Consider the following 22659-nt stretch of genomic DNA (forward strand, 5'->3'; position numbering starts at 1 on the left):
ATGCCAGGGGCTGGGGAAGCAGAGTCAATGGGCTCTGGGACTCAATAGGGATTCTTCCCCCTGGATTCACTGCTGAGCTACATATGCTGGCTGTAACTGATGCAGAAAAACAGGACAGTACAACTGGAGAAAATGTGGCTACAATGTCACAGCCCTGAGAAATCACGTGAGTGAGGTGATATCTTTTATTGGACCAGCTTCTGTTGGTGAGAGAGGCAAGCTTCCAAGCTTAGAGAGAGCTCTCTTCAGGTCCGTGTTAGCTGGAAAATTTGACTCTCTCACCAACAGAAGTTGGCCCAGTAAAAGATATCGCCTTGCCCACTCTTGTCTCTCTAATATCCTGCGACAGCTACAACAACACTGCACACAGCCCAGAGAATTCCACTCCGACCCTCTGCCCTGACCCCGGAGATTCTTGGGCATCCTTCTCAAAGCCCCGCCAAATTCCCACCCCCAAGAACTCCCTGTGGGGGCCCTGTGCTTCCCTCTCACATCCCTTGCCAGTTTCTCACACCTTGCACTGTTGCTTCCGTCTCTCTGGCCAACGAGGACCAGATGGTACCTTAACACTTCCATTCAGAGCCAGTCATCACCTCTCCTTAATCAGCCAGAGGCCGCTCTACCGAGTGCGTCAGGACTGCCTTCTCTCCTTCCAGGAGTCCGTGTTAGCTTCCCCAGCACATTCACCCTCTTGTGCCTCATATCCCCCAGTCCTCTCCTGGTCCATGACCAATCCTGCCAGCCACAGGGTTGTGCTGTTACACAGCAATTTACTTAGCGGTGATCCTCCTACTGTATTTTCTAACCAGAGAGCCCCCTGGGATTCCTGTCTCTGTTTGGGTTTTGGATGTGTCCGTAGCCGAGATGGATCTGGAACAAAATCCCAAGATCAAGCACTCCTGAACCTTAGCGTGGTTTGAAATTCCCACCTAGATCCAGACTCAATTTCACATCTCAAGCTGCCCAGCTCTCACTGGGAGCACCTTGAATCTAGGTGCCAGTTACTACAGACCAAAGTCCATATATTAAGGGCACTATCCCCAGGCCTTGCCCCAGATACTCACTATTGCATGTCTTTCCATCCGCATGGAGCTGCTGTCCCTCTGGGCAAACGCAGTGGTAAGAGCCAGGGGTGCTGACACATTTAAACTCACAGCCGTGATCTATCCCATTGCAAATGTCACTGGCTAAAACACAAACCAAAGGGACAAACACACCATGTTACAGGACATGGCATTTCCGTTGTGATTACCAAGGAAGTGCCTTGCACAGAACGTCTCTTTCTCCCATGGGAACTCAGTGGAGCTGTAGAGATGAGGCTGATACACCCACATCACCAACAGGGACGGCTCTAGACATTTCGCTGCCCCAAACACGGTGTCATGCCGCGGGGGGCACTCTGCCACTCGCCGGTCATGCGGCTCCAGCGGACCCTCCACAGGCACGCCTGCTGGAAGACCACCAGAGCCGCAGGACCAGAGAACCCTCCGCAGGCATGCCGCCGAAGGCATCGTGCCTGCCGCCCTCCCAGCGACCGGCAGAGCATCCCCTGCGGCATGCCACCCCAAGCATGCGCTTGGCATGCTGGGGCCTGGAGCCGCTCCTGATCACCAATGGGAGATGCATGAGCAATCACTAACTTGCCGTGAGGTCTGTCCCTCTGCAGATCCTGGGCTGTTCAGCTGAATGATCTGCACTGACAACACTTGTTCATCCCAGTGGAACTCGGGTTTGTGCACCCCACACCTTCGGGTGTTCTGAAGTGGGACCCAAGTTCGCAGGAATAATCCCGCTTAGGGCTGTAAAGGAATCAGAAGTGCCACTAGCAACACATCTATGCCTCCTGGTGTGACCTCAGGGCACACCCTGGTAAACTCTCCCCAATTTTCCCAGTGCGCTCTGTAATGTGCTGGAAGGGCATTCTGGGTCCTGACATGCAAATGAGCACATCAGCTGAAAGGACATCATTATGGTGACACTTGCTTGGATTCTAAGGCCAGCAGCCAAACCCGGAGGCTGTACAGTACACCGTGGCCTGCCTGTGCTCTCTGGAATGATGGTGCCCTCTGCAGCAGAGACGCTGACTCAGCACTCACCCTGGCACGCCTTGCCGTCCGCCTGCAGAGTGAAGCCGTCGTTACAGCGGCAGTAGTATCCGTTCGGGATGCTCACGCACTTGTGCTGGCAGCTGTGGTTTCCAAAGCTGCAGTAATTAATCACTGGAAAGAGAAGGAGACACACAGGCGTGAGGGACATCAGCCATTCACAGCTCACCCATGACCCTCACCAAGAGCTCGAGGGCTAATTGGCCAGCTGGGCCTGTTCCCGAGGTGGGTTTTTATCAGCTCTTTGCTGCCACTTGTCCTCAGGCCCTACAAGGCTCTGGAAATACGAGGCTCCCACAGATGGCTCGATGCCAAGGCCCTGCCTCAGTATGGTGAATTAGCTCAGAGCACAGTTGGGACAGGACAGGGGGGTCTACTGATAGCACACAGGGGCCATGGAGCTCCCTGCTCATCCCTAATGGGGCATTTGCTGGCCTTTCATTCTGGATAAAGCATATGTGGGCCACCACTCTGAGCTAAATCTCTCCTCGTGGACGGTGGCTGCTAGGAGCAGGTGGGCAATGTTGGGACTAGAGGCCTGTTCCAGGTTCCAGACTCTCTCCTGCCCATCTCCTGTCATGAGGGAGCCTAAGGGAACAGAGTCCCGTGGGTCTGGGAGAAGTAAGAGATCGCAGATGCTGGAAAGAGCGATGACTGGGCTCTCCACAAGAGCTGAGGGCAGCGGGACACAGACAGAGGATGTGGTGAGAAGGAGGGGAATGTTGGGGCGATGAGGGGCAAAGGACAGAGAATGAGAAACAAGAGGAGGCGGCACAGAGGAGACAGTCACGTACTGGTACAGGTCTTTTTGTCCTGGTTGAGATCGTAACCTGTCCGGCAGTGGCAGGTGTAGGACCCATGAGAGCTGACACACTGGTGCTCACAGCCATGCTTCCCATCAGCGCAAGCATCAATGGCTGCAGAGAAAAAGGAACCACTTTCTCACCCATTCCTTCACCACCTCGCTCCTCGGTGCCCCCAGAGGGGGGCCATCCTCTGCCCTCCAGGCCTCAGAAAGAAGACGCAGCACAGACCGGACATGTCTGAAATGAGGGCGGGGAAGCGTGTCGCACAAACAAACACACTGACATAGGGGCAGAAAGAGGGGACTTGATGGCCATTGCGGGCTCATGCAATTACAGCCCATTTCCAAAGCACAGAGCCTAGGTATTTTGTCTTTTGCTCATTTGAAGGCACATTCCCCCCTGCCAGCACTCGGTCTGGTGCCACTGTGAAGGAACCACGTACAGAGTTCAAGGGTATTTCTGACAAGGGTCTGTGTCCCCATTTACTCTTGCTCTGCGTGGACCCCAAATGAAAAGATGCTGCAGCTGTAGGTGGTTATGTTTCAGAGGAGTCATTCCCATCTCAGCAACACAATTATCACTTCGCAATAGAACAAAGTCCGGCCTGCCGGCTGTTCCTACTGCTCTCTGCAAGGGTTCTTAACGCAGACCTAGGCCTACGGTCAAAAAGTACTAATAACTAATTAGCACTAGTACCTATGTCCAGCACAACACCAGAAAGTTAGTCAAAATGGGAGGCAATGTGGCCTAGAGGGTAGAACATTAGACTGGGACTCAGGAGACCTGGATCCTATTCCCTGCTCTGCCCCTAGTCTGCAATGGTGAGCTCAGGCAAGTCTCTCTAACCCCCTGCCTCAGATTTCCCATTTGTAAAGCAGGGATAATGATACTAGTCTCCTTTCTAAAGCACTTTGAGAGCTAAGATACAAACGTAGATCAAATAAAATCTGCTCTTACGGGAACATGTCTTTCCATCTGTGTTGAGCTTGTATCCAGGGTTACATTCACAATAGAAGGAGCCTGGGACACTGACACAGGTGTGGTGGCAGCCATGGTCCATCTCTGTGCACATATCCACACCTGAAAGACACAGTTGGCCATGTTGGGGATTCATTGACTCAGAGCATGTGTCAGGTGATCTATCTAAGTTCTTATATTGCTTCCATCACTGCAGTGTCTGCTGATGGTGTTCAGGTCACTGCTATCGGTTGTTATAATTTACATTCTCCAATGTTTTCATCCCCCAAAGCATCTCAGATTGACTTCCAACCTATGTACACACAGAGACCACTTGCCCACCAAAGGGGAACATGATAGCTGCTGCTACCAGAACACTGCTGACATTCTTCTGGGTCCTTAATAACCCCACAAGTTAGTGATTATTTCTTGCCAGAGAGTTCTCCATGTTACTGATGCTGCACAGTGCTAGTTGTTTAGGACTTCCTCAGCCAAACACGGTCTTGGGTCTCTGGATCTTGCAACAAAGGATCTAAGAAATGTTCCAATCTTAGCTTCCATCCTGGAGCTGGGAAAACTCACAGATCTAGTAAAATTCAGGGAAATTCACAGACCTAGTAAAATTCAGCTTAACTAACAGTGAGACTTTACACCGATATAGTTAAACCAGTGCAAAAGTCTGGGTGAATGCCTTAATTTCGGTTGAAGAACATAAGAACAGCCATACTGAGTCAGACCAATGGTCCATCTAGCCCAGTATCTTGTCTTCCAACAATAGCCAATCCCAGATGCTTCAAAGAGAATGAACAAAATAGGGCAAGCATCAAGTGATCCACCCCTTGTCATCCTGTCAATCGCAGCATCTGGCAGTCAGAGGCCTGGGGACACCCAGAGCTGGGGTTGCATCTCTGACTATCTTGGCTAATAGTCATCAATGGACCTATCTGCCATGAACATATCTAATTCTTTTTTTAATCCAGTAATAGTTTTGGCCTTCACAACATCCCCTGGCAATGAGTTCCACAGGTTGACTGTGCCTTGTGTCAAGAAGTACTTCCTTAAACCAGACTTACCTTGGTTTAGGGAGGCAGTGTGGCCTAGCAGATAAAGCACCAGTGACTCAGAAGACTAGCTTCTACTTCTGACTCTGCCACTGGCCTGCTAGATGACCATGGGCAAGTCACCTTTTTTGTCAAGTGCTTTGAGATGTGCTGCTGGTAGGGCTGTGTAAGAGCTGCGTATTATTAGCAGTAGCGGTTTAAGCTGAGTAGATAATGGTTTCAGCTAACTGCAATATGCCACTCTTCATTCAAAATAAGTGTTGACAGAAGCATTTGTCCTGGTTTAACTTAACCAGTGCACGGTTGTGCATAGAAAAGGCTTCAGATTTGGCCACGGATGAGACAGCAAGCTGTGAGTGCCAGACACTAGTTCACAGAGGCTTCAAGTTTCCCACAAAGAAAAAAGTGACTGTGTCCTTTTTTCCTTTAACTGAACAGTCACCTGAGAAGTTGCAACCAAGGTCACACCAACTGGCTGCAACACAAGCTCCGGGGCAAAATCCCCAAGGCTCAGTATTGTCTCTTGGCACAGGAGGAGCAACCAGGCACCAGCCTTTACAATTACTGAGTTGCCACAGCACAAAGCAGCTTGCGGTGGAAACAGGCCTCTCCTCTTCAGGCCAAGGCCAACAAGGTGTTTGCAAAGAAGTGATACCAGGCCAGGCTTTATTAAATACAGATGCACAGACAGTGGCATACGGCAAATGCTCTGAATTACTGCACTGCACGTGCACACCAGGTAGCTGGACAGGAAATCTGCCCATCCAGAACAACATGAGGCAAGCAAGATTCCAAACCTTGCCAAAGGCCTCTCACATTTCTGAGTTCTCTGACCCCACCCATCCCTTCAATTTGGGGGAAGCCAGCTCCATGTTTCTGTGATCTCATGTCCATACTGTCACTTGTGCCACTTCCCCCCAGCCTCAGCAAATGCAGCTCAGAAATACTACATAGGGCAGATCTAGGTAAGCAAATGTTCTGGCTTATGAACTGTTTGGAAACAATTAAGGGAAAGGGCGACAAAAAGGGAGGCTCCCCTTAAAGGGTCACTGTCAAGGTGTCTGGCATGAGTGTTATCTCCTCATTGTCTGTAGCAGCTTCTCAGCAGCGTCAGCATCATAACACTTCCCTTTCTGCACTACCCTTGGCAAATGTTGCTCCCCGACAACTCAGTTCTTATACAGCAGAAGCTGACTTAGCAATGGGCTGGTTTTGTTCTCTTAGGGCATGGTTTGAAGGTCACTGAAACCAACAGAAGGAGCCCGGGATGCTGACACAGGTGTGCTAGCAGTCAGGGTCCAGCTCCGTGCACATATTCACACCTCAAAGACACATGTCTTCACTCAAGCCTTTTTATGAACAGGCATCGTGCAGATGCGCTGTGAGCTTCCTGCGCACAGATCAGCCAATGCACCTCAGTCCTGACCCTGCATCAGTGCCTGCTCTTTCTGTCCTGTTCCCCATAACTGCATGGCCAACGCACCTTAGTCCTGACACTGCAGTGTCTCCAGCTATCGCAGTCCTAGGCACCAACACTCAGTTCTTTAACCCCACCCTTAGAGTTCTCTCTGCTCCTCCAGAAGTGGATTTCTCCTGAGCACAGAACAACAGCTGCTCTGAATTGTCCCGTCGTTTTGTGGGGGGGTGGGGGAGACACCCCAGGCTCACTGCATCCATGATCTCAGCAAGGCTCCAGAAGCAAAAGGTAGGAGCAGCTGCCACTCCCAACCACCACCCAGCTCATGTTTCATTCTGTCCCTCCACATCCGGGTGGCTAAACCCGGAGCCCGTCTGGTCCCACAGCAGGCTGTGGCTAGGGCTCTGTTTCCTTCACTCACCACACAGCTTGTCCTGGAACTGTTTGCCGAACTGCTGGATGAGATCGAAAGACTCCACCAGGAAGACGTGCTCCTCCAGGGGGTGGGAGGCCATGGCCCGCAAGGAGTTCATGTCTGCCCGCTGGACGCCCACGGCGTAGATCTCAATGCCAGCACTCCGTGCCTGTGCTGCCACCTCCGTCACGCGGTCCTGGGGCCGCCCATCCGTCACGATGACAGCCACACGGGGGATCTTCTTGTGCAGTGGGCGTGCTCCCTCCTGGACGGTGAAAGCCAGGTTCATGGCATAGTGGATGGCTAGCCCCGTCATGGTGCCCTGGGCCAGTGGCACAATGCTGTTGATGGCCTTCTCCATGTCAGCCTGCTTGAAGAAGGTCTTGAGGGAAAAGATGTTCTGCACCTGGCTGGAGTACTGGATCACCCCCACCCGTGTGGCATTGGGCCCCACCTCCAGGTTCTGGATGATGTCGATCAGGAACCGCCGCATGGTCTCGAACTCGAAGGGGCGCACGCTGCGCGAGCTGTCGATCACAAACACAATGTCCAGGGGGCCGGTCTTACATTTCACCGCTGGAGGAGAAGAAAGCAAAGAGCTGGTTGAATCTCCCTGCCTTTCTGTGTTTGGGGGAGTGAGAGATAGAAAAAATCCTGTTCCCCCCACCTTTCTCCTTCAGGCAACCTTACGGTCCCACTAACTGGGCCAGGCTGCATAGCAAGACCCCCAGCAGATGTGATGAGGGGTGGACGTGAAAGATCAGGCCTGGTGCAGCCCTTCGTATCTCTGGGTGGGGGTAACAGTTCCTTGGAGATAGCAGGAGTCACAGAAGACCTGGATCAAAATACAGACCGAGTCTGGAGCTCCTCTGAGCTCCATTACCACAGACCTGGGTGAGAAGGAACCTCAACAGAGGCTGGAGATGGATGTGCCAGACTGGGGGAAAAAAAGAGGGCAAGACATGCCGTCAGTCCCATTATCTGCGGCCCTGGGAAGGTTAAAACTTGCCTTTGGCTCACTGAACCCCCCAGCCTAGGAATGACACAGAGTCCTTGACTGGCCCAATGCCATGGGGGGCCCTGAATGAGCTCAGGGAATGACGGATTCCCAGCAGCGGCTTTCTTGCTGCATCCTGAACAGAATGGATATTCAGGTGTTAACAGCACCCCCGATTGCTCGTGACAGCATGGCGGGCGGGCGGGGACCACAATATTGGCTCATGCTTCAGAGACACCTGAAATCCTTCCGCTCAGTGTTTCACTCTCTCCTGATGGCTGGGGGTCTCCCAGCGCAGCCCTCTGAGACAGACCCTCATTTCTGAAGGATGCTCTAGGTTTTCCTGGCTGAGCTTGCAGGGAAGTTTCGGTCCTTTCGTCTGAGGCCCCAAACTCTCCTCTCAGCATTGGCAGCCAACAGCCGGAAGGCTGTGATTTGGGCTAGCGGAGGAATGTAAATGAGATAGGCCCGGCAGAGCCAACACAAGGGCACAGGCCTGGGCAGTCCAGATGGACTGGCACCCATGAGGCGCCAGTCGGGGCACATGGGACTCACACGTACAGAAGATGCTCACAGGCCCTCTCCTAAAACCCAAGACCTGCCTATTCCAGAAATAGCCAGAAACAGGGAGACCAAGCTACAGCCACTAGGGTCCCTGTGGGTCGCACAGAACTCGCCTTCTTCTCCCCCCAGCTGAGTCCTCTGGGCCTGCTGCTTTCCCCTTTAGGGTGGTACTGCCAGAACAGCCATACAGTGAGGATTAACAGTCTCTGTTTTTTGATTATCCCTGAGCAAACGCCAATGGGGGAATGTTTGGCTGATTCAAGCCCTGGTAATGCTCCTCAGCAAATCAGCTTTAACAACATGCCTGACAGATCTCACAGGCGGCACTGGAGCTGTGCCGGGGGAGCCTCAGGCAGGCAGAGCCACACAGCAGCTTTGGTGATGGTGATTCCGACTACATGAAAGTGGCCTTCTTGGTCCCGGCAGCTGAATTCCACCAGATCTCCTCCAATCCCCATTCTGCCGCTCACACACTTTAAGCTCAACCCTCCGGTGCACCCGGGCTGCTCGAACCTATGCCTGGCTGGTACAGCCTCCAGAGACCTTCCACCAGCTGGGCTTTGCTGGAGCACAGCTGGATCCAGACACACCCCTTCCTGCCCTCAGCTCCCAGTGCCTGTGGCTGTGAGGAGAGGAAGGTGTCACAGGGCAGGCTACCCTGGCTTTATGCCACCCAGGGATTCCCCACCACTGGGGATTCCCTACCTGACAGTTTAACCAGCTAGACAGCCCCTTGGTGCCACCAGGGTGGCACAGGGGGTCAGAGCAAGGCTCAGGATTGGGCCTTTCCTCTCCAAACTCATCAGTAAGCATTCCAAGCAAGAGCCCTTCCTCCCTGTCATCTTCAAGTAGAAGTTAACCCTTTGCTTACTGCCCCAGCTGTCAGGCTATCAGTCATTAACCCTATTCTGTTCCAAGGAGGCTATAATTTGGCTTCAGACTCTCCTGTCTGTCCATCTATCTGCTTATGCCAAAGCATTTTATAATATTTTGGGGGGAAAATCAAACCAATCAGTCTTTCCTGACTCCCTGCTGTGAGAGGTCATGTTAGGGAGAGGCCCTGAGATCTCTGCACCAGCTCCTGGAGTCATGGTATATAAAAGTATATTACGACACTTGTCTATCTGTGCTCTCGCAACGGATGAGGCATCACAACCCTCTACAAGGGTGCCGCCTCTGAGCAGTTCATGTGTGTGTATAAGATGGCCTTGCCCTTTAGCAGCTGCAGTTTACATACAATAAAAGGTTCCACAAGCAGGCTTCATGGTTCCTTCTAGAGCAAACATTAAATAATAATAGCATTAATTAATACCCACTGTGGGTAATTCTTTTATTCCCCTCTAAGTCCAACACTGCCTGGATTTTTATCATGATCTGCAGGCTCCTGTTTTTCAGGCATAAAATGAGACAGACTTCTTAAGAAGAAGCCCACAATGGAGGGGACATATAAAATGGTTCCAAGTCCCCTTCTGCACCTAATCTGTGCATGCAAACAGGAGCAGGGTGCTTTGCATATACAACGGCTGTGAATGTGTGTTGTTTGATTTGCCTGTTACATGAGCCTTGGAGAATGTGACCCTAAATATTAAACGAACACGTGAAGTCCCCATGTCTGCTGCCCAGAATCAACAGCGCAATCTTTAAGTGCTTGGACATCTTTGATATGTGCCCATCTGTTCTCTCCATTTGGAGTCTTTGCTACTCCTAACACTGGAACTAATTTAGCAACCTCGGCCTACTGAGAGCTCAGGATGGAGGTTTCGCACCTCGGGCACATGCTGCAGTGGGACTGGCAAGGAGTTCAGCACTCGCCTATACCTTGCTCTTGGAGTTTGCTTGTCTCCTTTAATTACTACTACTCTAGTAGGAAATGTGGTGTCAAAGACTGAGGAATCAAAGAGTTCTTCATGGTTTTTCTCCTAGTGCTCAGCTCATTTATAGAGTCCGATTCTGTAGGCTGACAGGTTTGGAAGCAAGAGCGAACGATTTATGGTAACCGTAGACTCTAGCTCACTGTAGGGGGTATCTATTACTCTGACTTACACACTTGCACATCAGCCAGGGCTTTGGCTCCTTGCTTATAATCTGCACAGCTTTGGCCAGCTGCTCACCTGCAGGCTTTGGTCTGGCTTCTAAGGCCGTTAAGATGAGCGAGAGGAGAGGAACGGCAAGTAGCAGCTTCATCATTCAGCTCCAAGAGAATGCAGCCTCTGGAGGTTAGAAGGTTCACTGCAAGGAGAAGACAGAAAATCACAATGCTATTCTGGGATGTTTATAAGGCAAATATGAACATATCCTGGGAACCAAAAAGTCAGCAATAGTCACTGTCCTGGTCCAGGGTGAATGATCCAAAATACTAATCTCTGAATGATAATTATGAGAGAATGTGGGAATTCAAGCCAGTGATAGGAGGAGGGAAGGGAGAGCCAGCCAAAGACCAACAACAAAAGTTAAGGATGAGATTTCCAAAGATGAGACTTTTCATTGCAGTTAAATTTCATTACAGTTGGTGATGATGCATCAAACAGAGCTCAGTTTGATTTGCAAACAGTGGGCTGAGCTGGCAGTCAGACAAGCCTTACTGTATAAACTGGGCAGATCTGATTTATAGCCAAACACTCTCATAATTGGATGCACCACAGCCCTCTTTAGCCCACAGAGGAGCAGGATGTCTGTATCAGGGAAAGGGAGACAGTAGTTATCTAGTCACCTTCTCTTGCCATAGATCATCAGACTGGACTGAGGGACACTGGCTGTGTACTGGGCACTCATGAATGAAATGCCAGCCCAGCCAGGACAGGACCCCATGTGCTAGGTGCTGTACAAACACAGAGTAAATCACACTTCCTGCTTTGAAGAGCAATGGCCATTAGTTTGTGCCTGCACTCCTTCCCCACAGAATCCAGCGACCTGTCTGCAGAGAGATGTTACCTTATTGAACCTCCAGTGTTTTGCAGCTGTTTCTTCCCGGGATAATTCCTTGGTTGCATCCTCCGTGTTCCAATATTTATTTTATTTGTCTGATGCAGACAGCTGTGTAATTGGGCTCTTAAGGGGAAAGACATTTAGTGTTTTTTCAAAACCTCAGGATGTCACGTCCACCTCCACTTCTCCCCTCCCCGGTTATGAGTTCTTCACTGCATTTGTTTGTCTCCTTTTGGAGATATTTATTTATTTATTTGCTTTTATTAATGCACCAACCAATGATTAGGCACCAATCAAGGTGCAGTATGAGTAAAATAAATGACTACTACTAATGGCCGCCGCCAAACAATAGAGCTTTATGCTGGGTGAAAGCTAAATAGGGAGCAATTATATAGATATCCTCAGAATAACTTGATTCTCCCCCTCCCCCATTATGCATTTGCACAGTGAAACTCAAACTCTGCTCTAGCCCTGAATCTTTAAATGCACAATGGAGCTCTTTGTGCTGAGGTCTCTGTGGGCAGGACATTCCATCCAAGAGGAGGCAAGGAGACCCCACATTCCCAAAGACACAGGTCAATATGGGAGAGCCGCTCATATCCCAGACGTGTCCACAGGAGTGCTGCAACTGGCTATTAAAATGCAAATTGCAACACAACCCAAAGCAAGGAATGTAGCCAGAGAAAAGCAACGGGAGGGAGAAAGGTACCACAGCAAAGGGTCTGGATGGTGCCAGGTCTGGTGCGGTTTGTTTGCATGTTATCTGATTCGGAGCCAGGGAAAGGAAATAACAGGCACGTCTCTGGAAATATCACCTTAAGGAGATAAAACAGATGTTTTAAGGCACCATTTCTTTGGAATACAAACTAATTGATTGTGTAAGTCACTTCAGCCCCTGAAGTTGAACCAGCGGTCTCTCTGTCTTTTGCTCAGATTTGGGATAAATCCTTATTATGCGATTGCTTTAAAGAGAGGAAGGTCAGTCAGAATAAGTTTTAAAGATCATTTAGATCGGTAATTCGTTGCCAGCAGAGGCAGATATGTCACTGGCATTGCCTGGAGCTACAGCCAGGGCACCAGAGGAGAACACTCCAAGACTAGCGTCACCTGGAGTCACAGAATGTTGAACTACAACATGATACTGAACTAGGGCCCTTCAGAAAAGACAGGTTCCCAAAGCCATGGACCATGCCAAAGGTGGTGTTGGTTTGTATCAATCTGTAAATCAGATGATGAAGCCATTATCTGGAAGATGATCTCCCTGCCTTATGATTAAAGGAAAACTTCATTACGGTGTGGGTGAGATTCTATTGTCTTCATCTAGTTACCAAAAAAACAAAATCACTACAAAAATATTTAGGGCCTAGATTTTCAGGAATGCCGGCATACTTTCAAGTATGCAAAATAGATGTGTATTTGCATGCCTAATTTCTGCAGACATTTACCTGGATAATAATTGCAGTTGCAATAACTGGCCATGCAAATATTCTTAGAGTCAACCTGTGAAGTGCAGGACTGAGAGAGCTCTCTTTCCCTTTAGAGCCCTCATGGTTTCTATACCAGTCCATACCTCCAGGACAAAAAACAACCACAAACTTCCTGCAGCTAAGAAGATTCTTTCTACTTATGTTACTTCATAATTCTTGTTTACGAGGACACCTTTTTACTGTTTTATACCTTCCTCTGAATCATCTGGCTCTGGCCTCTGTTGGAAACAGGGTATCAGAATAGATGGTCCATTGATTTCATTCTGTAGGGCAGTTCCTATTCTCCTACACCTTGGAAATCAGTCTCTTCAAATTGTTGTGGGGCAAGTGAGATTTATGCCCCCAAGCTGGAAAATATCATTAATAAGCTATCTCCCTGTGAGAGAGGCAGTGCCGTTAACGGAGTCAAGAATATAAAAAAGCAATTTTTTCAGTAAGTCATTTTAAGAATAATCAGCTGTAAAATATTTATTTAGCGCTCTAAGGTTGCAGTCATAACTAATCACTTGAGTGTTCATTTAACTGCCAACTAGTAATATACAAGCCCTGAATCAATCTCTTGTAAGGAAGCAGGTCCAGTTAGTGGCTTTAAAGCTGTATCCTTAACGCTGTCTCCAATTCTGGTGTCCACAGTTCAGAAAGGATGTTGAAAAACTGGAAAGGACTGAAAATCAGAAAAGAGCTACAAGAATGATTTGAGATCTGGAAAATATAGCAGGCACTTTAATCTAGCGAAAAGGTCATAATGAGATCCAATGGCTGGAAGCTGAAGCTAGACAAATTCAGACTAGAAACAAGGCACAAGTTTTTAGCAGTAAGCCTAATTAAGCACTCAAACAACATACCTAGGGATGTAGAGGATTCTCCATCAGTTGAGGTCTCTAAAGCAAGATTAGATACCTTTCTAAAAAGAGAGCTAAAGATCAACCAGAAATTATGGGCTTGGTGGAGGAATTACTTGGTGAGGTTCTCTGGCTTGCGTTATGCAAGACATGAGATTAGAAGATCATAATGATCCCTCCTGCCCTTAAAATCTATGATGTGATGAATCTTTCTGAGCAATGTAAGTTTGCTTTCAGCTTGGAATGCATATTCCTGAAATGTGCAGTATGCAGGTATTAAATTATCACATCATGCTAGTCACCCGCCTTCTTTGACACAGGTTGACAGTTTAGTGGTACTTGCTCTGATGCAGCTAAACATCTGCAAGTGAAATAGTTTGCAGGAAACACTTGGTCCCCATGACTTCTGTTTCGTTTCACTCCCTTTTAACAGATTTTTTTTCCAGAGGTATTTTTCTGGGAAAAAGCAGTTGCTAACCAGAAAATACTTCTAGGCAATTGTGCCATGCATAACATTTCTGTAGGTTTCTAGAGTCCACGCTTTACTCCAGTGGCAGGCTGCCATGGAGCCTAGGTTTGTCGGTATCCGGGTAATTTCAAAGCCAGCACAGACAGAAGAATGAACTGTAAGGGTGAGAAACTAACAAGAAAAAAAGCAGCTGGGGATTTTTTTTATATCCTCTTAATTCTTTAATCATTCTTAAAGTTTCAGTGGGCTGGAGGAGGTTAATGTCTACCTGCGGGGGGTCTGTGTAATAATAATGCATGCCGCATCCCAGTCATGACATCAGGTATTACCGCATACTGGCCCTGCAGCACAGCTTATACTGCCTGATGCCATGATTAGGATAGCAGCGTCAGCTCAGGAACGGTGCATCTGTCCCAGCTGTTGACAGGCCAGGCACCCATCACAGCCCACAGGGTGACCCTGGTCATTTCTTCATTCCTCTCTCCCAGGGGAGAGATGGGATTTGCCTGCTGGGCTATGCCTGTTTCACTCTCTTTTCCTTCTCTGCTCTGCCCCGTCTCCCTCTGCCACCACTGCTGTTTGCCTGGCAGAGGCGAGAGCTGTGTGGGAAGCACGCAGCTGGGAAACAGGTGCTGAAAGGAAGAGCAAATACTGGGCAGGACTGAAAAATTAGGAAATAATCAGGAGACCTTGGAGATAACAACCCAGCTATAAAGTGAAAGAGATACAGTCAGGGTGTGATTGCTCAAGGTAAAGGCTGCTGGGAGCTGTTCCAGCACCACTGGGTGACAGGGACCTCGGCTCAGGCTAAAGAGACAAAAAAGTTTCCAAAACAAGAGGGGTGCCAAGACAGAAGTTCTTTGACTTTCAGAGCTGCACAAGGAGATAAGTAATCACCTGCTTTGCACTGGGCAGAAGGATGCCTGAACCTGGTAGTTGATACGTGAGCAAAAGAGATCCGCACAGGAAAAGTACGCAACAGAAGGGTAGATGGTGGCTCCAGACTCCTCTCAACTCACAGAGCGATCACTGGCTGGGAGGCCTCCCCCACTTCACAATGGATCCTCCAGGGCAAACAGGTATGTCAGTTCAACACCCTGTGCGTGTTGCTGCTTCCACACACGCTGGCACATCCGAGCACAGTGCCAACTCTCTTGCATTGCTCTCTGCTCAGATTGCCTCTGTCTGTCTGGATTATCTGCCAAATCCTGACTCTCAGGGAAAACAGCAGCTTCAGATTTCAGTGTGGCTATTTGGCGATTTGTTTCCTAGCTACAGGTTAATAGAAACATTTGGAATATTCCACTTCTGACCCATAATCACAGGTCAGGGATCTGAAAGCCCTGGGGATGCAGATCAGCTCTGTATTCCAGTTGCTATCATAGGCTGGGAGGGTTTTGCCTATTGGACTCTATGTGAGAGTGAGTGGGTGGATGAGAGAGGGGATGAAAGTCACAGGGGGCTGAAGCACTTTCGCAGACTGAGAAAAATCTCTGACCCCAGTGTTTTAGGCAGAGAAATGGATTCTGGATTAGACCCCGGGAATCACAGCCATTTCAGTTGGACTTGCCATGGTGTTCCTGTGACTCACACAGCTTTGTCTGCATTTCTGGGATTTCTGCTGCTTTACTCAACAACCCCAGGAGCAAACAAGTCTCAGACTCAGAACGGCATGTTCCACCTGCTAAAATGGCAATAGCAAAAATGGCCAGATTGAGATCAAGGACCAGAGGAGAGTGGGGCATTTCCCCAAGGGTCTGTGATTGGGTGCCAGTCACTCTTAAAGTACATGTGAGAGAGACTTACGGGAAAGTTGGTGGAGGACAACAAAGGACAATAGCCAGAAAGTTTCATGAGCTGCTCCAGTACCACCTGGTATGTACACAGGGGACAAAAATAATAATTAGAGCTGACTGGAAAAATTCCAACTAAACATTGTTTTGTCAGAATTTGCCCATTTGGAGAAACTGAAATGTGCCACAGAAACAGTCGGATTTTGCCGAAGTTCTGATGGAACCCAGACAGGGTTCCAGTGGAGGCCTGGCTGCCAGACAGGTTTCGAAGGCAGGTTTTGCTGGAGAGTTGAAGCTTCTAAGGGCCGCAGCTCTGGGGCAGCCAGCTTTGTGGACTGTCACAGACTGTTTACTGGGGAGGGTCTCCTTGGGTCCATAGCAATCCACCAAGTGGACTGCCCAGAGCTGGGACTCCATTCCCTTCGTGAAGAATTTTGAAATATTTGGCTTTTGTTCCTAATCAGAACAAAGCCAACTTGTGTCCTATCTAAATCCTGGGAGCAAGAGAACTGCCTGTCTGCACTCAGCTCTAGTAGACATAATAATACTGTGGTCTTTTACAAGCATTGTATCCACAGATCTGAAAGCAGGGTGGGTCGGTATCATTCCCCCCATTGCACAGAGAGGGAAGCTACGCCACAGAGGTGATTTGCCAAGGTCACACAGCAGGTTCTTGGCAAAGCCTGGAAGCCAGGTCTCCTGGTTCCCACAGAGCAACCTCTAGCTGAGCCGTCATTAGACCAGTCAGGCTGCAAAGCCGGGGTGAGCAGACTACTCAGCTGATTTTTTACTCATGCCACGGTGGGCTTTGTGTCCATACTCCTCCCTGGTTGGCTACATTATGCCCACACTTAGCAACACTAACAGCACACTGAGCATGGAAGCTAGTGTAGGGACCAACCAAAACAAGTCACAAGCATCTTCATTCTCCAGTGGCTCTCAGGTGTGCTCATTGCACAAAGGAAATGGAAAACCAAACAGTCACACAGCCCCTTTCCCACGTGGAAAACCCTGTACTCCCTGGGCGCAGGCACCTGGCCTTTCTCAAGCAGTTTCTCCTTCTGCTTTGCAAGAAGTTGTTCTTATAGAGTTCCCTGCCTTTTCCCCTCTACCCCCAAGTCTGATGGAGCCATTTCTCCCCAGCCCTGCTTCATCACTTCCCCTGAGCCCCTGCGTGAGTGTGAGCAAAGGGTTAATCCCTCTCTTACTGGAAATTAGGGCTCTGACCCCCAAAACACACACTATTATTCAGCTACTTCCTTCCCACTCTGGCCTAATATCCCTATACACAAATACTTGCCATGTGCGAAACTAAAAAGAGGCAGCTCCTCCGTTCCTGAGGATCCTGGGAGAAGGCAGGAGAGAGGCAATTTAAGCAGCTGGCTGAGAGGTGAACAGTCTCATGACAAAAGATCAGTTATGCATTGGGTAGAGCTGCTGGGCAAGATGAGCACAGCACCATTGTACTGTGCCTTTGGCAATGCTAACTCCCCACGAATGCGCTGGGATTGTAGACTCCTCGGGGCAGTGACTTTTTTGTTCTATGTTTGTACAGCACCTAGCGTAATGGGACCCTGGTCTGTGACTCGGGCCGCTAGCTGCTACCATAATACAATAATAATGGGCCAGTACTGGTTTAATGGAGGGATGATGCTTTTCTATGTTGCATTAAATTCCAGTTCTTTTCACCAGTGGGGAAGCAAATCCCAGTTCTTTCTAAAATTTTGGGAGTCATTTTTATCCTCCAAGACCCAAGTTCTACACACACACATACACACACACACACGCGCGCATCTTATGTGTAACAGTAACACACAGCTTTGCAGGACTCCTTTTCAGTAGCATGGTAAAAGAGGCTGGGGTTTAATGTTGCCTTCCCCATCAGCTGTGCTTAGTTCACACAACTGAAGACTTATGTAAACCAAGAGAAAGAAAAAGACAGAACAGTAGCTACAGCAGGTGTCTGCTCTCAGATTCCCACAGCACAACAGAGAGGAGCAAAGATGAGATCAGCAAATGGTTCTCATTAGGGCGGTGATTATTCTTCCATATCCTCTGGCTGGACACCCCATCCCAAACCAGACAAGTCTCTGCAAAGGACTCTTTATAGTAAGAAGTGCTGCCAGGCATTCCAGGTATATCTATAGAGACACATTTGCCCTGTTGCCAGACATTCCAGGTACTTCCTGACATTCTACTGGCATGTAAAGAGGACGACCAGCCACCAGAGGGTTGGACGCTTCCTGTTTGTACACACAGAAGTGCCTGCCCTGCAGTGCAACGTTCGCAGCTTCCCCTGGTACCTTCAGACAAGGAAGAAATTGAACACTAGAGCTGGCTGGAGAAGGGAATTTCTGCCCTGCAGGAAATTCCAACATTTCAAAAGCTGTTTTCATTCTGAATTAGGAACAAAATGGCAAAATTCTGAATTTAGCACAGAACTGAAATTCTGAAAAGTATCAGCCTGGAAACATCAAAATGTTTCATTTCAATCATGTTAAATCATTTCATTCTGATGATGTCAAAATAGTGTAATATAATATTAAATATAATGTTAAACGTAATATATCATATTAACATTCATATAATCTGCTTCTGTTTTGCTGGGTTATTAATTTCATTTTTGGGGTTTATTTTTTAGCAATTTTTGCATTTTATGTAGATATCTAAAAGTTGGGAGTTTCAAGGCTCTCTTTGTAAATACTGTAATGAATAATGTATACAACATACTGTCATAGTATTAATCCTCAATTTGAACATTAGAGTTCAAATATAAGGTACTCGCATGAAATCCTCTAAGCTTAATCTCCAGCTTAGATCTGCTAGGCTGCCACCAGATCAGGAATTGATAGGGCCTGACCCCCCTTTCCTCTCTCTGGTGTCCCCAACCCTCCCTTGGTGGGACACCCAGATTCCAAATCCCTTGGTGCTAAAAGCAGGGGAGAAAACCCTTCCCTCCTCCTTCCCAGGCTTGCCTCTTGGTCTAGCCTGCAAGTATCAAGAAACCGGTTTCTCTGCTTCCAAGAGATAAGCGTTCTCTGCCCTCAGGACATTGAGATGCAAATACCAACAGCTTGGCTTTGCCTTTCCCCGTGCCTGCCTTCCGTAGGAGACAGGTACCTGATACAGAGTTTCACTTTCTCTGCCTTACTAGAAAAGAAACTTTCACAAGGTTTAAAGAAAACTTATAGAAAAAAAGAAGGAAAATATAAACAATAATCTTGCATTAAGAAACTCATACAGGCTTTGCTTATAAGAAATATGAAGAAACAGTCTGATTTAAAAGATAGCGATTAAACCAGTCCAACAATCACATACATGTAAATACAACCAAAGCTCCTCATAGCGAATTGCTTGGGGTTCCTTTGTACTCACATATGTGTATGAGCACTTGGAGATAAGAGGCATTTGGAGGAAGCTGTTAACTCACAGCCGAGAAAACAACAAAAGACACAGCCATCCACATCTATTCGTACAACCCAAAGCTCCTCATAGCCGACTTGCTTTGGGGTTCTTTGTACTCACAGACTTTGGTATAATATTTGAAATAAGAAGGAGTTAGGAGGAAACCTTGTTTACTCACAGCCGAGAAAACAAAGAAGAAGCCCGAGTATACAAATTCCCGCCCCTGACTTTAAACAATCCAGTTCTCTGACTGGTCCTCTGGTCAGGTGTTTGGTTACCCTTTCCAGGTAAAAGAAACTTAACCCTTACCTTACCTATCTATTTATGACACATACATTACTCAGTATGGTAGTACATAACATAATGCATAATCTCTTTGCAATGCTCCCTAGAGCATTTTAATGTAGTACTCTTCCAAACAACACACTTGGGAACCTTTAGTGCACACCAGCAGGACCTATATGGACCAATTTACGTGCAACACCTTAGTGCACTTGAGAAACCATACTCCTGTAGCCTGCATTACTGCTCCATCTAACTAGAACGTGTTTGTCTACTCAAGCTGTGAAACATACTCCCAGCTGTAGGGTAGATGTGCCCACAGAAGCACATAATGGAAACACTCAGCAGATGTCTCTACAATTCCACAAAGCAGGATTTAGATCCCTGCTGAGAAGCATTTGACTTGAACCTCAGACGAATCTGAAATCAGCCCTGGTTTGCCTCTGATCTGCATGTGTGAACCAACTGTAATTTGTGCTAACTCGGCTTGTGTTCACAAAGTTCTCATCAGAGCTGCATCTAAACTTTTCTGCTGCATCTGGGGATCCAGGAATATTCCGAGGTTGCTTCTCATGTTCTCCAGAGAGTTTTGACACAAAGCTGAGTTCTCTAGGGAAAATCACATAGTAATTTCAATATAGCCACAAGTTCTCTATCTGGTTTGTGCAAACCTATAGTAAACTTGAACCTCTCCTCTTACCGTACAATCGGGAAAAGGGTTCCCTTGAGCCAAAGCCTTTCCAAATAACAGGACTTGCAAATCGATGTGAAATGCTTCTGCCATGCAAAATGGCATCTTGACTTGTGCTAAAGAGCTCATTGGAAAATGACCAAGGTTCCTAACATGCCCAGGTGTGAGACCCAGCAGAACTGAACAAAACAGTTCACATGAGCATCTAGGAAAGTATGTGAAGCGTGGGTCTGAAAGATGCAGTTACTTCCCACCTGAGACACCAGTTTCTCTGCAACTCAATGGGACAATCTTGCCACTCCACCACATCCCACCTTTAAAATAAAATCCTTAGTTAGGAACAGCAACCCTTCCATGAACCGTAGCTCCTGTGTCACCAGTCAACCACTTACACCTCACCCTGCCTTCAGTCTCCTGAAGGTACAATCTAGTCTTCTCCTCGAAGTCCTTATTTCTAAATGCAAAAACATGAAAAATGGTCTCATGCTTTTAAATAGTGAATTTGAAGTATATACGCACTTGGATGTTTTATACTGATCATGAACAGTGTTTAAGAGAATATACCCTTGAAAAGAGAGGTCACTGTGGTCAAAAAAAGATAAAGGAGCTTAGATATTAAGATGTTAGGTGCCTTACAATATGATTGATAGATTCTACAAATTTATTCTGCATGGGGAAGAAAGCCCAACGTACTCCACTAATGGATTTAGACAGTTAATCAAGCACACCAAAATCCCACCACTGAAGAGGGGAAAGATAGTCCTGTGGTAGTCCAGTGATAGTCCAGTAGTAGCCTGAGTCTTGGCAGACCAGCATTCAGTTCCCTGCTCTGTCACAGACTTCCCATGTGAGCTTGGGCAAGTCACTTAGCATCTCTATGCCTCAGTTTATCATCTGTAAATTGGCGTAATAGCACTTCCCCATCTTGCGAGAGGTATTACAAGGTTGAAAGCATTCAAGATTATAAGCTGCTTAAATTTATTGTGGAAAGAGTGGTCCATATAAGTATCTACATATAGGGGCACTTTAGCAATTTTCTTCCATCACTTACACACCTCTGCTTGACAGAAGAGGCTCACCAGACCCCAGCGAAACAGAAACCCAAGAACAGAAGCATGATTTTTGCCTGCTCCTACAATATTGCATTTAGAGATGGAATACAATATTTTGTCATTTTACTGTGAGTTTATTGAAGTTCAAACTAAAACAAGATGCTCTACAATTTTATCCTGACTAAAAAACCTCCAAAAAACCTGAACATGTAGCCTGTGTAGCATATTCTATGCACATTTCTATACCATTCCCTGTTTTAACTGAGCTATTTTTAGAACTTTATCTTGCCACGACTGGAGAGGGAAAAGAACCGTTCTAACAGCTAAAAATGTCACATGACACTGAAAGCTATGTCTGTGTTGCAAATATCTACAGAGGGCCAATTCTTCCAGCCCCAGCAGCAGGTAACAAAGAAGTGTGAATGCTGGGTTTCAGTGACTGACCTCTGAATGAAATCCTTATGCCAGCTCTCATTAAAATCTAGGTGAGTTCACATTAAGTGGATTGAACCCAGATGTTCCAGCTGCTACCATATGGCCAGAGGTGGAGATAAAGTTATTACATTAGATCATTATTACTGCCAACAAGTCAAATAGGCAGCTCAGCCCTGTACCATTCCCAGGTGATAACTGTGTTTGACTTTTGGTACAAAGAGGTTAGTCAGTTTCTTTGGAAACAGCAGATTTCCAAGAAGTTTCTCTAAAAACACAACTGAATTATTTTCACAAACATTTTTCCCTCTTAATTACTCAGACCAGCATCTGGCCATCATTCACTCACACACGGACTACACTGCACCCCATCCTTCATATGCTTCAGCCCTGTTCATTCAAACATTTGTAAATTTCATTTTATGATTTTTCCAGGTTTTAACAAGAGAGAGGCATTGTTCAGAAATCTAACAAAGAGGCCCCACTGGAAACTTATAAACGGTTTAAGCAAAGATTTCCCTTGAAAACCTTCAACCCCTGCTGGAAACCTCCAGGGAAATACTGTATTAGGAGCAATCACAGCACTAGGCCCCTCAAGGACCACAAACTGCCTGCAAGTGCAGCCTAGTTAGCACCAACGAAAGCATCTTTAAAGGCAACTCCCAAGCTCCAGTCTGTCTAATCTAATTAAATGTTTTTTAATTCTTCCTTTTCGTGGAATTTATGGAAGTGTTTGAATAACATTTCCAGCTGAATGCAGTAATGGCCTGTCTGCTTAGACACAAAGTGTCATTTTACCAAAATTACCAAACTCTTCTGCATGCCTTCCAGATACAGAAGATCCATTCACTTCACTGAGCCATACTCTTGAGAGAAGAAAATCAAAGTTGAGAGTTACCAGATAGATCTGAGAGCAGGATTTTGCTCTGGGTATTTGCACAAATCAAAGGCAAATCTAA

The 22659-nt window shown here is 47.4% G+C and overlaps 1 protein-coding gene across 1 annotated transcript in view; it reads right to left on the bottom strand.

Annotated features, from left to right (window-relative positions):
• Nucleotides 1–22659, bottom strand: part of MATN4 (matrilin 4) — a 31461-nt gene that overhangs the window by 5724 nt on the left and 3078 nt on the right. Inside the window, exons 2-7 of the mRNA XM_075072292.1 lie at nt 10434–10551; nt 6768–7337; nt 3869–3991; nt 2900–3022; nt 2097–2219; nt 1065–1187 (exon numbers count right to left, since the gene is read on the bottom strand). Of these exons, the coding sequence (XP_074928393.1) occupies nt 1065–1187; nt 2097–2219; nt 2900–3022; nt 3869–3991; nt 6768–7337; nt 10434–10509 (1138 nt within the window). The 5' untranslated portion in view covers nt 10510–10551. The remainder of the gene's footprint in view (nt 1–1064; nt 1188–2096; nt 2220–2899; nt 3023–3868; nt 3992–6767; nt 7338–10433; nt 10552–22659) is intronic.

The sequence above is a fragment of the Chelonoidis abingdonii genome, chromosome 14, assembly GCF_003597395.2.
Source record: "Chelonoidis abingdonii isolate Lonesome George chromosome 14, CheloAbing_2.0, whole genome shotgun sequence".
Taxonomy (NCBI): Eukaryota; Metazoa; Chordata; order Testudines; family Testudinidae; genus Chelonoidis; species Chelonoidis abingdonii.